The following is a 15,000-nucleotide window of genomic DNA, read 5'->3' as shown; positions in this document are numbered from 1 at the left end:
CGAGGGCTCTTCGTTGACGCCCGACGCCACTGGGAGGAGGCCCTCGAAAGTTGCTGGAAATGGAAATCTCCAGGTCCAAATTCTTGGACAGCTGGTGTCCATTACAGGAACCAGGAATGGCTTCAACATGCTGCAGGCAGATGTGCATGGGCCACTTTGAACCATAATACAGTAAACTCAGTAGGGCTTAACCCCTCCTGGGTGAATGTCATTACAAGACAGACGAAAGGGGTCCATAGGTAGAAAATGGTCGAGAACCACAACCATTAGACGATACCTTGGGCAATTATCTCCTACCAAAGGCAGTGGGTTGACCTAATCTTTGTGAGTGAGACTGGGTAGGCAGAAATTAAACAGAAGCTTATCAGATAGCTATGTATGTGCTGTTGGGGTGGTAGATTTCAACAACTACCCAGTTCTTGGTTAGCTTTAGCGGAGTCCACCCCGATACAAAGATTTGAGGTAGAACTTCAATTTGAAGGGAATTCAATATCTTCATAACACTATTCTCTACAGTTAGAACCCAGGAGTTAAGGGGTTTTCCCCCACTCACTCCCAGAAGTATTAGGGATGGGTCCAGAAAATAAGGCCTCGTGTGCTGCTCTTAATTACCCAGACTTAACCAACAAACAGCAATTACTAAGAAGTACTCTTTGTAGGCAGAAAGGCATGTCGGAGAGACTTGATATCTGAAAAGTGGTCAACCAGCCATGAAATGTCAGGGCAATCTCCTTATTTCTCTATTTGCAAACACAATAATAAGCTGTATTCACATTTGTTCACTTTCTAGAGTTGAACTACAGTTGAATTTATCTTTTATATATATATGTGTGTATATATAGGGACAGGGATGGTTGTGTGGTAAGAATTCTGCTTCCCAAACACATGGTTCTGGGTACGGTTCCACTGTGTGGCACTTTGAGCAAGAATCTTCTAGTATAGCCCTGAGCTAACCAAAGCCTTGTGAGTGGATGGACAGAAACTCAAGAGACATATGTTGAATGTGTATGCGCGCGTGCATGTGTGTGTGTGTGTATATATATATATATATATATATATATATAAATAAAATTCTATTTAGAAAGCCAATATTTAATGGCAGTGAGAGTGATAGAATGGAAAAAGAGAGATTTAATATTAGTAGCACCAGAACCCTATAAACCTCCCGCTTTCATTTGCTCTCACCTCTTTTGTATTACTAATATATAAGTCAAGAAACAGTTGAAAGGCAGGTAAGAAACCATTGAAAGATATTAATGAGGTTAGGTGGTAAACTGCAAGCGTGGGTTCAATCCCACTACGTGATGGTATTTTGGGCAAGCGTCTTCTACCACAGTCTCAGGCTGACCAATGTCCTTTCAGAGAGGTTTTTGTGGACAGAAACTCAATGGAAACCCATTATGTCATCGTCTTTGTTTAAGGTGTGTTCCATGCCAGCATGTGCTGAACAGTCCAAAAAGGTCTGACCAGCATAAGGGATCTGTGTCGACTTCCAGTGTCCACTTTGACGAAATTTCAACACCTGGATGTTCTTAATGCCAACCAGTTTAGAAAATAGTGGGTGCTTTTTGTGCATGGCATCTGTAATAGCGAGGTTGTCAAGGAACTCATAAAACGAAACCCTTTCAACAGAGAAGTGACACAGCATTGGAAGAGGTAGCTTTGTGCCAGGTGTGTGTGTGTGTATGTGTGTTTTAGTAATACGCAGAGGTGAAAGATGTAAACATAAGCAAGAAACTGGGAAACCAGTGCTTTCAAAGTAAAACTGCTTGTAGTGTTTGTTCTGCCCAAGTTACACAAATGCTCCCTCGTTAATTAAACTGTGAACCAATGACTGGCTTGTTAAAAACCCACAACCAAAGATGTTACTGTTCACCAGAGGATATAAAATAAAATAAACTAAAATAAAATAGAGAGAGAGAGAGAGAGAGATAGCGAGAGGGAGATAGCTTTTAGGACACAGAAATGAGCGTCGGAAGTAAAGTGCCGAAGGAGTAGAGAGACTGTCTCTAGGAGTATCAATAACACAACACACTTAAAACATGCTGGATACAACCATGAAACACGGCAAACGGAAATACATATACCATATTGACAGGAAATGACTGAGTTGAGCTTTGATCGCCAGGAGTAATGAGATTGAAGCAGGAAACTGAAAAAAACGGCAGTACGTCAATTAGAACCATTGATTTCTAAAATTTGAAAGGCAACTACGATGGCTTGGACATGCAATGGAAGTAAAAACAATACCAACTGTGTTAAAACTGTCGAGAATGGGTGGGTTATGTGAGATGGGAGATTATTTGGACCCCACCCCAAAGAAAAGGGCATGGAGTACTGAATACCGATTGCCTGTTTCATACCTATTTCTTTACTACCCACAAGGGGCTAAACACAGAGGGGACAAACATATTAAGTCGATTACATCGACCCCAGTGCGTAATTGGTTCTTAATTTATCGACCCCGAAAGGATGAAAGGCAAAGTCGACCTCGGAGGGATTTGAGCTCAGAACCTAACGGCAGACGAAATACCTATTTCTTTATTACCCACAAGGGGCTAAACATAGAAGGGACAAACAAAGACATACATAGGTACTAAGTCGATTACATCGACCCCAGTGCGTAACTGGTTCTTAATTTATCGACCCCGTAAGGATGAAAGGCAAAGTCGACCTCGGAGGAATTTGAGCTCAGAACCTAACAGCAGACGAAATACGGCTACGCATTTCGCCCGGCGTGCTAACGTTTCTGCCAGCTCGCCGCCCTAAAACAATACCAACTTTGTTAAAATTGTCGAGAATGGGTGGGTTATGTGAGACGGGAGATTATTTGGACCCCACCCATCAAAAAGAAGGGCATGGAATACTGAATACTGATTGCCCGTTTCATACCAGCAATCTTAAGAATCTCTCCTGGTTCCACATTACAAAATATAACATGAGAACTTTTGGTTAAATTATATTCTAAACCACCAACGCCATTAATGAAAAAGTTAATTAAGCAAACTTTTCCAAGATCCTAATTATTTCCAAAAATCAATTTAAATACGACAAAGAAAGATTTCATTAGAAATTTGGTCAAGAAAGGTTTAAGTAAATGACATCATATTGAAATGCTAAGTACTTTAGCCCTTTTTCCACACCAATCTGCCTTAAGTCCACCTCTAGTTTCATAATACAAAACTGTCTCTATTTAAAGCTTTCATACTGAAAACAAAACTTTCCATCACAATTCCTATTATATGGCAAACAGAAGTTTAATCATGACAAAATTAGTCATTTTTTTACTAAATCCTTCCGAATCTTTGATTATATTCAAATATAACAGAAAACATACTTTGTTTCAGTGGAAAAAACACTCAGGAAATAATTAAATGTGCCAACTACGGGGAACTGTTTGGGTAGGAAGCTGTATAAGCACAAAAAAGATGTAGAGTTTAAACTTTGCAAAAATGGGTTTCTAACATTCAATGAATTTATCAACCCTAATTTTTCTTTTCAATGAATTTTAAATATAACACAGAATTTAGTAAAATAACTTAGTTATCATTAAGCTAGTGTTAGGAACATAAACTGTGGCTAAGTTTTGGTGGAAGATTTTAATTCAGAACTTTTGAAAACAAGACATCTGTGCTACAGAGCCAGAGGCGGGTTGGTATCAAAAGGGTGAATTCTTTATTCTATCTGTCCCGGGGAGATGAAAGGCAAAGTTAACCAAGGCAGAATGTAAACTCAGCACACAAACAGCAGGAAGAAACACCACAAGGCATTTTTACTGAACACTTCATGACTGCCATTCCACCACCTACTTAATAATTAATTCTAATTAAGGCACATATCAATTTTGAGGGGAGCGGGTTAGTTGATAACACTGACCCCCAGTACTTGACTGGTACTTATCATTTATCAACCCTAAAACGATAGAAACAAAAACTGACCCAACCAAGATTTGAACTCAGAACCTAAGAAGCAGCAAAAAATCACATAACATTCATCAAGTCGAATGTGCTTACAATACTAATTAATCAACAGCCCCCCTTTTAATAATAATGGTTTCAAATTTTGTTGCTTTATTTTATTTACCCCAGAAGAATGAAAGGTGAAGTTGATCAGGGTGGGATTTGAACTCGGAATGTAACACGTCAGAGAAAATACCGCTAAGCATTTCATCAGATCTGCTAACCATTCTACCAGCTCACCCCTCTTAATAATAATAATAATAATAATAATGATGATAATGAAAAAAAAACTTCAATTATTTTCAAGGGATAATGAATTTCATTGGAAATAGGGTCGCAAAAAAGGGTTAAAGGAGACTAGTATTGCTATTTCTAGCAGGTTAAGTGGCCACATAGGGAAACATCAGCTCAGATATTAAAATTTCTATGAATGGGGTATTCCCTAACAACATACATTTACCATGAAATCAACAGCAGGAAAATAAAGCATGGAATGCAAAACATTGAGATATAATTTCAAGACTTCATTAACAAAAATAATCAATATTTGTGACATAATTTTCTTATATCCAAGCATACAGTTCAGGTGTTAACATGCTGACATTTGCTCAGGTGATGTTAGAAATTAGATTTTTTCCACCCCTTTTTTTATAGACTTGTGTATTAAGCTTAAGAATCTTTCAAAACAGATTTTAAGCAACAAAAATTAACACACATTTGAATTCTATTTCCATTTCTCTCTCTGCCTATCTTTATACGTGTGTGTGTGTGTGTGTGTGTGTGTGTGTGTGTGTATTGCTGGCATGGCTGTGTGGTTGAGAAGCTTGCGGCAGTGTGGTCTTGGGTTCAATTCCACTGTTCCGCAGCATGGGCAAGTGTCTTCTATAGTTTTTTGGGGGTTAAACAAAGTCTTGTGTGTAGATTTGGTAGGCTGAAACTAGAAGAAGCCTATTATATAGGGAAAGGCAAAGGGGCCGATACAGCTTGGCACCAGTGACATCTCAACTCATTTCTACAGCTGAGCTAACTAGAACAACGTGAAATAAAGTGTCTTGCTGAAGAACACAACACACAGCCTGGTCCAGGAATCGAACTCACTACCTCATGATTGTGAACCTGATGCCCTAACCACTGAGCCATGTGCCTTTACTTTACCCACATGAATGTTGTATAATGACGAATTGCAAATATAAGTGGCTGGAATGGAATACTTCTGAAGGATATCTGGAAGAACATTACTCAACAAGGTGTGTAGCCTCGAGACCAAGGAGTCTCTCCTGGCCAAGCCACGACTTCTCTTCATTGAGAAGCCACAACTGGTACTAGGAACATGTAAGCAGAATGAAAGAATTGCAAGTTGAATTCTTCAAGCTGAGCCAATCAGTAGGAAACATCATCATCGTTTAATGTCTGCTTTCCATGCTAGCATGGGTTGGACGATTTTGACTGAGGGCTGGTGAACCAGATGGCTGCACCAGGCTCCAATCTTGATTTAGCAGAGTTTCTACAGCTGGATGCCCTTCCTAACGCCAACCACTCTGAGAGTGTAGTGGGTGCTTTTTAGGTGCCACCGACACAGGGGCCATTCAGGCGGTACTGGCAACGACCTCGCTCGAATCCTTTTACACATGCCACCAGCACAGGTGCCAGTAAGGCAACGTTCATGCTCGAATGGTGCCCTTTTACATGCCACTGGCATGGAAGCCAGTTGGCTGCTCTGGCAACGATCATGCTCGGATGGTGCTCTTGGCACCCTACTAGCACGGTTGTAAACCAAGAATGATACAGTTGGATAATAATATTGAGCCTCGGCAGTAAAGTCCAATGTCAGTTGTTTCGTATAGGATGCTAAGGCACAGATGTTTGAGCACTCAATACCCGCAACCTTCCCAGGAATAATGGTCAGAGATGATGGATTAACGGATAGATTAAAAGTGTTTGTGTTCATTATAAATCCACACTACGGAGAATAAACACTGATGTGGTATAATAAATGAGAGACATTTAACGACAATAAACATAGAGATCAAATAATAAATGACAGACAATTACACATACACCTAATGAATTTAATTGATTTAATTGATTAAAAAGCAAAATGATAGCTAAAAAATCTTTGGGTATACAGCAAAGTAACCTTTGGTATGTGAGATACGATTATTATCTAGCATTTATTTTAATTTGGTATTACTTATTTTTTTAATATTTGGAAACGCCCTTAATAGAAATCCCGGCTACACCCATGGTATATGTGCACGCCTGTGTGTGTGTGTGTGTGTGTGTGTGTGTACGTACGTGTACATTCATTCAAAATCAAGTATTTTCCCCCTGTTGGTATTATAAAATTCAGGTTCCACAGTAACCGCTCTGAATAACTGTATACGTATGCTTATACACAACTCTAAATGTACAGGTCAGATGAAACTTGGAGTATAGTACCGAAGGAGGTGAAAGTATGATAGAGGTACAAGGAAAGAATTGTGTGTCTACACACACGCACATTAATTAGTAACAAGGTTCAATAGAATCACGGCACATCAGCACATAGGACATATATTACCATATATATATAGATCTCGTGATTATTCTAAGATATACAAGTATTCCCCGCATATCGCCCTCCATCCACCACTCACAAGCAGGCTTGTGTGTGTATATATGTATATACACATATAGATACAAACACATATATATATATATATACATGTACACACACACACACACACATATATATACACACACATGTATATATATATATATATATATATATATACATGTGTGTATATATATGTGTGTGTGTGTGTGTACATGTATATATATATATATATATGTGTTTGTATCTATATGTGTATAAAGAAGCCCATTGTATATATATATATATATGTGTTTGTATCTATATGTGTATAAAGAAGCCCATTGTATATATATATATATATTGTATATATATATATATAATATATATATATATATATACAATGGGCTTCTTTCAGTTTCCATCAACCAAATTCACTCACAAGGCTTTGGTCAGCTCAAGGAAGGTGCTACACAGTGGGACTGAACACAGAACCTTGCGGCCGTGAAGCAAGCTTCTTACCACAGAGCCACGCCGGTTGAAGGTATATAGTTTCTGCATCAACATATTCGGATAGCTCTGTAACACAATACAGATTACAATCATTTCAATATTGCTCTATCCCGTACCATATCATATGACAGGCTCTGAATTTTCTAATGACTTCACTCTATTAACCACTGAGCATTTAAACTGACCATATCCAGGCCAAAATATTGTACTGGTTTCATGTTCAAACCAGCTAAGATCCAGCCTGTCACATCTACCCTTGAATATTATTCTAAAAATAAACCCTCACGTCATTGTTATCTCAAAGGTAATGCATGACTAATTCAAATCGATGCGAATAAATAAGCATTATGTTTCACGGAATTATCTGAATGCTAAAAGGGTTAAAGTCGGATTCGTCTACCAGCATAATTCGCTGAATTACTTTGCCATATACAAGAAACTTAAGTTGCTTTGAGTGACAACTTTTCCAACTTTATATTGTTTATTTGTGTTTTTTTACAGAAATCAATGGAAGAAAAATAAACCTCAACTTCTGTAGAATTAACTGAACACATTTAAACACATAAAAAAAACCCCTAAAAAACTAAGAGTTGACCGTTTTGAGATACACTATGTTTTGGTCTGTGTAGTAAAAAAAAAAACAAAATATTTTTTCTATTGAGATACACGTTGAGGCAAGTGAAATCGGAATCGAAATTGCTCAAAAATCAATGGAAATTGTAGTTGTGATACCAGTGCCGGTGGTACATAAAAGAACCATCCGAACGTGGCCATTGCCAGCGCCGCCCTAACTGGCCTCTGTGCTGGTGGCACGTAAAAAGCACCAACCGATCGTGGCTGTTGCTAGCCTCGCCTGGCACGTAAAAATCACCCACTACACTCATGGAGTGGTTGGCGTTAGGAAGAGCATCCAGCTGTAGAAACACTGCCAGATCAGACTGGAGCCTGGTGCAGCCTCCTGGCTTCCCAGACCCCGGTCGAACCGTCTGACCCATGCTAGCATGGAAAGCGGATGCTAAACGATGAAGATGATGATACATCTAATGAAAGATGATCTCTGATTAGCTGTTACACTTCAAAACCAACCATTCACAACATTTGTTCCATCAGGCCAATGGATCGGCTTCAAAGTCCTTTCAGCTTGTATCACTTGGGCTGAACAATCAGCCTGCGTGTCCCAAGAGGGTTAAGTGGAAAAACCCAAATGAAATACATGTGGAAACATGTAGAAACTATTCATTAAGACAGATATAAACTAATAAAGCTTTTTAAAAATGTTTTTCATGTTGCATTGTTTTGGACCTGTCTTGGAACTGAAGTCGGGTGCCGGCCGGCCGGAGAGGTGAGTGACGTGAACAGACAAAATAACATGTTTTCGTCTATTTTATGAACAAGCTCGACTGTGTCACATTTTCAATGCTATGAATCATGTTGCTCGTTAATTCTGGTCGCAATCTATATTACCAGTGTTGTTCAGGAAAAATAAAATTATAAAAAAGTTATAAATAACCATGGTCAGACACCACATACACATCAAGAATTTGGAGAATTTTACTAAGTAACTGACTCAACAGTTTAGCATTTTAAATGGTCAGATTCGGCTAAAACATTCTGCTTTATGTTTAAACCAGCCAGATCCAGTCTCTCACACCTACCCTACAATATCATTCTAAAAATAAACAACCACATCTTTGAAGTCTCACAACTATGAAATAATGTATGGTTAATCCAAAATGGATGTGAGTAAATAAGTATTAGATAATCTGAATGCTAAAGGGTTAACTAAGGAGGAGTAGATAGGACAATGTAGTCACGGATTCCCTTAAAAAAAGACAAGATCATCGAGGCTGGATTGCCTATGATTATGGGTCTGCTCAATCAGAGTCAACCTGGGGTTAAACAAGAAACATGAACCAATACATAAGACTAAGCCTCTGTATGTGTGTGCGTGGGGGGGGTCTTGACGCTGGCAACGGATAGAATCAGAGCTATGCCGTTGGGAACTTCGGTTCCTGGTAGGGCTGCAACCCGGCAGGCGGGGCTCGGGTGAAAAATCCTTGGAGTGTCTGTTTCGGCAACTGGTGGCTCCTCGGTCTTTCTGTCCCTGCGTCTGCGGACAATCTGCAACAAACATTGTTGGGGACCGCTTGTGAAATCCACATATTCCCACGGCCGTCAGGAACTTCGGTTCCTTGTAGGACCACCCAAAGCGGATTGGTCTGGCACCGAGTGGTATTAGGGCCACAACCCAGCAGACGGGGCTCTGGAGAAAATCTTTGGAGTGTCTGCTTCGGCAACTGGCGGCCCCTCGGCCGTTCTGTCCCTGCGTCTGTGGACAATCTGCGGCAAACAGGATGTCTCTACATGCGAGATTTTTAGGGACCGCTTGTGAAATCCACATATCCCCACAAAACTTCTTCCATGAGTAGAAGAAGCCGACTCAACCCGCCCAGGGTGAATGTCGCCACAAGTACAAGTGCATGTGATTAGTACGTCAGAGCAAAGAATCACAAGATGGATTCTATAAGCCACTCCAATAGGCAAGAGGAAACCTGGGGGTGGACCATGAATAAAATGACTGGATAATAATACCCAGTCTCAGCTAGTTGCACTGAGGAATCCAGCCAGAAAATCTCTTGATGGTTGCCTCTGATAGAACCCTACAGAGAAGGTATGCAAGGACTCTAGACCAACAATTCACCCAGGAATAGTGGGTGGTGACGGATGCTATTAATACATTTCATATCAGTTTTGTGAACAATAGCATTGTTAGACAAAAGGTATCTCCACTGACAACCAATCAATGCAGTTCCTTGTATTTACAACATTGGCTAAGCGATAGGGAGAGTGGCGTACCTGGAACTTGGGCAGAACAAATACACCAAGGAATTTTTTCTCCAAAGGTCTGGTTTATCCAGTGTCTTGACATCTGGGTGAAAGACATCAACAAAAGACACACACACCCACACATCACATACTTTTTATATCTTTTACTGTTTCAGTCGTTTGATCACGGCCATGCTGGGGCACTGCCTTGAAGGGTTAGTCAAACAAATCAACCCCGGTACTTAATATCTCATGCCTGGTACTTCATCAAGCTCTTTTGCAAAAACTGCTAAGTTACAGAGATGTAAACAAACCTACACCAGATATCAAGTGGTAGTGGAGAACACACACAAAGACACACACATAAATATATTTTTGGTTTCCACACAAGTTTCCATCTACCAAATTCACTGGTAGGGAACTGGCCAGCCTGGGGCAATAGTAGAAGATACTAGCCCAAGTTGCTGTGCAGTGAGATTGAACTCAAAACCACGTGACAGCAAAGCAAGATACATGCCTGCACCAGTACAGAACACGCTTCTGCACAGTCTCCCTAAATGGAATTTCTCCGACGAGGCAGTGGATCAACCAGGGGAGACGTGAGCTGGCAGAAATGTTAGCACGCCGGGCGAAATGCGTAGCCGTATTTCGTCTGTCGTTACGTTGTGAGTTCAAATTCCGCCGAGGTCGACTTTGCTTTTCATCCTTTCGGGGTCGATAAATTAAGGACCAGTTACGCACTGGGGTCAATATAATCGACTTAATCCGTTCGTCCCTTCTGTGTTTAGCCCCTTGTGGGTAGTAAAGAAATAGAAATAGGTATTTCATCTGTCATCACATTCTGAGTTCAAATTCCACCGAGGTCGACTTTGCTTTTCATCCTTTCGGGGTCGATAAATTAAGTACCAGTTACGCGCTGGGGTCGATGTAATCGACTTAATACCTATGTCTGTCTTTGTCCCTTTTATGTTTAGCCCCTTGTGGGTAATAAAGAAATAGGCATAAGGCAAAACAGTTCAAAAGTAGAAAAAAACCGGCTCGGTCGGTTGACAGAACGAGAAAGTGTCAACGCTTCAAAGCAGCACCATCTGTCAGAGGGAGATAAATAAAAATGCCTCCTTTTTAATGGTTCCGAACAGCGAGATGAACACGCTCTCCTTGTACTCACCCCCATGCCATCAGAAAATATTACACACAGAGATCCTTTGATTTAACTGTCTCATAAAATAGTAAACAGAGAACAGCAATAACTGCTGAAAATGTCTGTTCAATCAAAGTTGGCAGAGCAGCTACACCTCTCCCCTCCGCCCCCATCTCTCGTACACATTCTTATTCGCACCATCTGACTCGTGCACATATACAAGCCTTCGTCTATCTGGATCATTCTTTATCGTGCTCGTTAGCCGTTTCATTCTAGTAGTCTCTCGGTTTTTTCAGTTTTGTTTATTTCTCTTTGCTAACGTCGTTTTCTTCGTGATTCTTCAATTTTACACTCTCTCTTTACTCTTTTACTTGTTTCAGTCATTTGACTGCGGCCATGCTGGAGCACCGCCTTTAGTCGAGCAAATCGACCCCGGGACTTATTCTTTGTAAGCCCAGTACTTATTCTATCGGTCTCTTTTGCCGAACCGCTAAGTGACGGGGACGTAAACACACCAGCATCGGTTGTCAAGCAATGCTAGGGGGACAAACACACACACATACACATATATGACAGGCTTCTTTCAGTTTCCGTCTACCAAATCCACTCACAAGGCATTGGTCGGCCCGGGGCTATAGCAGAAGACACTTGCCCAAGATGCCATGCAGTGGGACTGAACCCGGAACCATGTGGTTGGTTAGCAAGCTACTCACCACACAGCCACTCCTGCGCCTATTCTCTTTATTATTTTTTCTTCTTCTTCAACCCCCCACCAATCCCCTGATGCGCCAACAAAATTTAACAAACATCAGAATTTATTAAAATCTCTCTCTTTCTCTCTCACACACACACAACCTATTTCTTTATTACCCACAAGGGGCTAAACATAGAAGGGGATAAACATGGACAGACATAGGTATTAAGTCGATTATATCGAGCCCAGTGCATAACTGGTACTTAATTTATTGACCCCGAAAGGATGAAAGGCAAAGTCGACCTCGGCGGAATTTGAACTCACAACGTAACGGCAGCTGAAATACCGCTAAGCATTTCGCCCGACGTGCTAACGATTCTGCCAGCTCACCACCATACACAACCATTATTTCTCGCTCTCTCTCACTCTCCCATTCAAAAAACAGTTAATGGACTTCAGCGCCAGCTCTGTAAATTCTTAATTTTGTAAAATTATTCATTTATGCCTTTGATCCATTAAATTTGAAATGTTAAACTAAGACCTTACAGGGTGTACATACATTTACATACACGTGTACATATGGGTAGAAGAAGTGTACTTAAAAGCTGTTTCATCTGCTTTTATAAACAACACAAAGTGCTCAATTATATACATTCTAAAAGAGAATGTTGTTTACATGCTATGCCATGCTAAAATAGTAACGATACACATTTATATATATGTGTGTATGTATATACAAACACGTGTTTTTATGTACATGTGTATGTATACATAAATACATACTCGTGTATGTGTGTGTGTGCTGTATTAAAAACATTAGACATTCCTTCTTCACAGTAAACCACTGTATTTCACATCCGAGCTGTGCACCAACTATTTATCAACACATACCATCACCAATTCCTCTGGGTCGTATCATTTGCTCTACAACAGGCTGGCATGGGTGGGAGGAGTTTTTTTTTGAGGTATTGTTTTGAGACTAGATGTCCTTCTTGATGCCAATATGTTTAATTATCCCTTACGTGCTGGTGCCACACAAAATCGCCCCGTGTTGGTTCCACACCAAAGCACCCATGTCACCATGTAAAAGCACACAAGCAGGTACCACGTTAAAAACACCCAGTAACACTCTGTAAAGCTACTGGCACTAGGAAGGGCAACAGACAAAATGGAGCCCGGGTACCTCTTGTCAAACCATCCAACCCATGCCAGCATGGAAAACAGCTGTAAAATGATGAAGACACGCAAGGGATACAGTGTGGCTGGTCTAAAATCCAGGTTACACACTATTATGAATACTTGCCAATGCTGCCTTGACTGGCTTCCGTGCCGGTGGCACGTAAAAAGCACCAACCGTTTGTGGCCATTGCCAGCCTACCCTGGCACATGTGCTGGTGGCGCGTAAAAAGCACCATCTGTACGTGGCCGATGCCAGCACCGCCTTGACTGGCTTCCGTGTCGGTGGCACGTAAAAAGCACCATCCGATCTTGGCCGTTGCCAGCCTCCCTTGGCACATAAAAAGCACCAGCTGTATGTGGTCGATGCCAGCGCTGCCATGACTGGCTTCCATGCCGGTGGCACATAAAAAGCACCAACCGATCGTGGCTGTTGCTAGCCTCCCCTGGCACCTGTGCCGGTGACACGTAAAAAGCACCCGCTACACTAACGGAGTGGTTGGCGTTAGAAAGGGCATCCAGCTGTAGAAACACTGCCAGATCAGACTGGAGCCTGGTGCAGCCTCCTGGCTTCCCAGACCCCAGTCGAACAGTCCAACCCATGCTAGCATGGAAAATGGACGTTAAATGATGATGATGATGATGATATGTGAGGAGTGCATTTAGAAGCTGTTGTTTTCCCTCTTCAGAAACAGTATGAAGTGCTCAATTGTACAGGCTCTTAAAAAGTGAGTGCTATATACACACACACACACTTCCCTCCTTAAAATGGGAAAGGCAGATTTGAGGACACAGTAGTGCAAGATATACAGAAGGAAAAATAAATGGGATGGTCACAGCGGGATTGCTGATGATCAGAGATAACTAAATGGCAGGGAACTAAAAACAACTATTTGGTAGTTTGACCAGCTAGGAAGAGAAGCCAATCCCTTAGACCTTAATGCAAGACAAAACTAGTTAATCCAATCTCTGATTCAGATTACCAAAAGACCCGTGGTTTATCTGCAGGTTCTAATTTTTCATCCTTTAGATTTCAGGTTTCTCTGTGAAATGTAAAGTTTGTTTATTCACATTGCTTTGAAAATAAGTTTTGAGGTTTTGATGATGTCATTATTTTTAGAATGACATTGTAGAGTAGGCGCAATGGCCCAGTGGTTAGGGCAGCGGACTCACGGTCGTAGGATCGCGGTTTCGATTCCCAGACCAGGTGTTGTGAGTGTTTATTGAGCGAAAACACCTAAAGCTCCACGATGCTCCGACAGTGGGTGGTGGCGACCCCTGCTGTACTCTTTCGCCACAACTTTCTCTCACTCTTTCTTCTGTTGGCCTGCTCACTTAGCCAGCGGGGTGGCGTCATTTGAAGGCTAAAACAATGCGAAGTGCATTGTGACCAGCGATGTGTAGCAACATCTGATAGCTTGGTCAGTCACGGTGATCATGGTGATATATACATGGGACTGGTGATATATACAAAGCACAATGGGACTGAACCTGACACCATGTGGTTGCAAAGTGAGCTTCTTGACCACACTGTCATGCATAATAGGTGTGGCTATGTGGTAAGAAGCTTGCTTACCAACCACGAGGTTCCGGGTTTAGACCCTCTGCATGGCACCTTGGGCAACTGTCTTCAGCTATAGCCTCAGGCTGATCAAAGCTTTGTGAATGGATTTGGTAGATGGAAACTGAAAGAAGCCCGTCGTATACACACACACACACATGTGAGTGTGTGTCTATGTATATATATATATATATATGTGTGTGTGTGTGTGTGTTTGTTTTTGTCACAACCGATGCTGGTGTGTTTAAGTCACCGTAACTCAGCGGTTCGGCCAAAGAGAATTCAATAGAATAAATACTAGGGCTTACAAAGAATAAGTCCTGGGGGTCGACATCGTCGACTAGAAACCCTTTTAGGCGGTGCTCCAGCATGGCTGTAGTCAAATGACTGAAACAAGTAAAAGAATAAGAAAATGGATGTTGCTTAATAAATAAATAAATAAATAAATATAAAATTGAAATGATCATCAGTAGAATATCTTTTGATCGTATCTGTCTGTTTGGCAAGGGTTGACCTAAGGTTAAATTAAAAAAATTTTTTAATGCCACAGAGGCGTAG

The 15,000-nt window shown here is 41.1% G+C and overlaps 1 protein-coding gene across 10 annotated transcripts in view; it reads right to left on the bottom strand.

Moving 5' to 3' along the window:
• Nucleotides 1-15,000, bottom strand: part of LOC115223769 (RNA-binding protein 5) — a 101,056-nt gene that overhangs the window by 69,926 nt on the left and 16,130 nt on the right. The window contains exon 2 of one of the 10 annotated variants that reach the window (XM_029794426.2): nucleotides 2,088-2,152. The exons of the other annotated variants lie outside the window; for them this stretch is intronic. Within the exon in view, the coding sequence (XP_029650286.1) occupies nucleotides 2,088-2,090 (3 nt within the window). The 5' untranslated portion in view covers nucleotides 2,091-2,152. The remainder of the gene's footprint in view (nucleotides 1-2,087; nucleotides 2,153-15,000) is intronic. 10 annotated transcript variants of the gene reach the window in all.

This window comes from Octopus sinensis, linkage group LG24 (assembly GCF_006345805.1).
Source record: "Octopus sinensis linkage group LG24, ASM634580v1, whole genome shotgun sequence".
Taxonomy (NCBI): Eukaryota; Metazoa; Mollusca; class Cephalopoda; order Octopoda; family Octopodidae; genus Octopus; species Octopus sinensis.
This window is presented reverse-complemented; position numbering and strand designations above follow the sequence as displayed.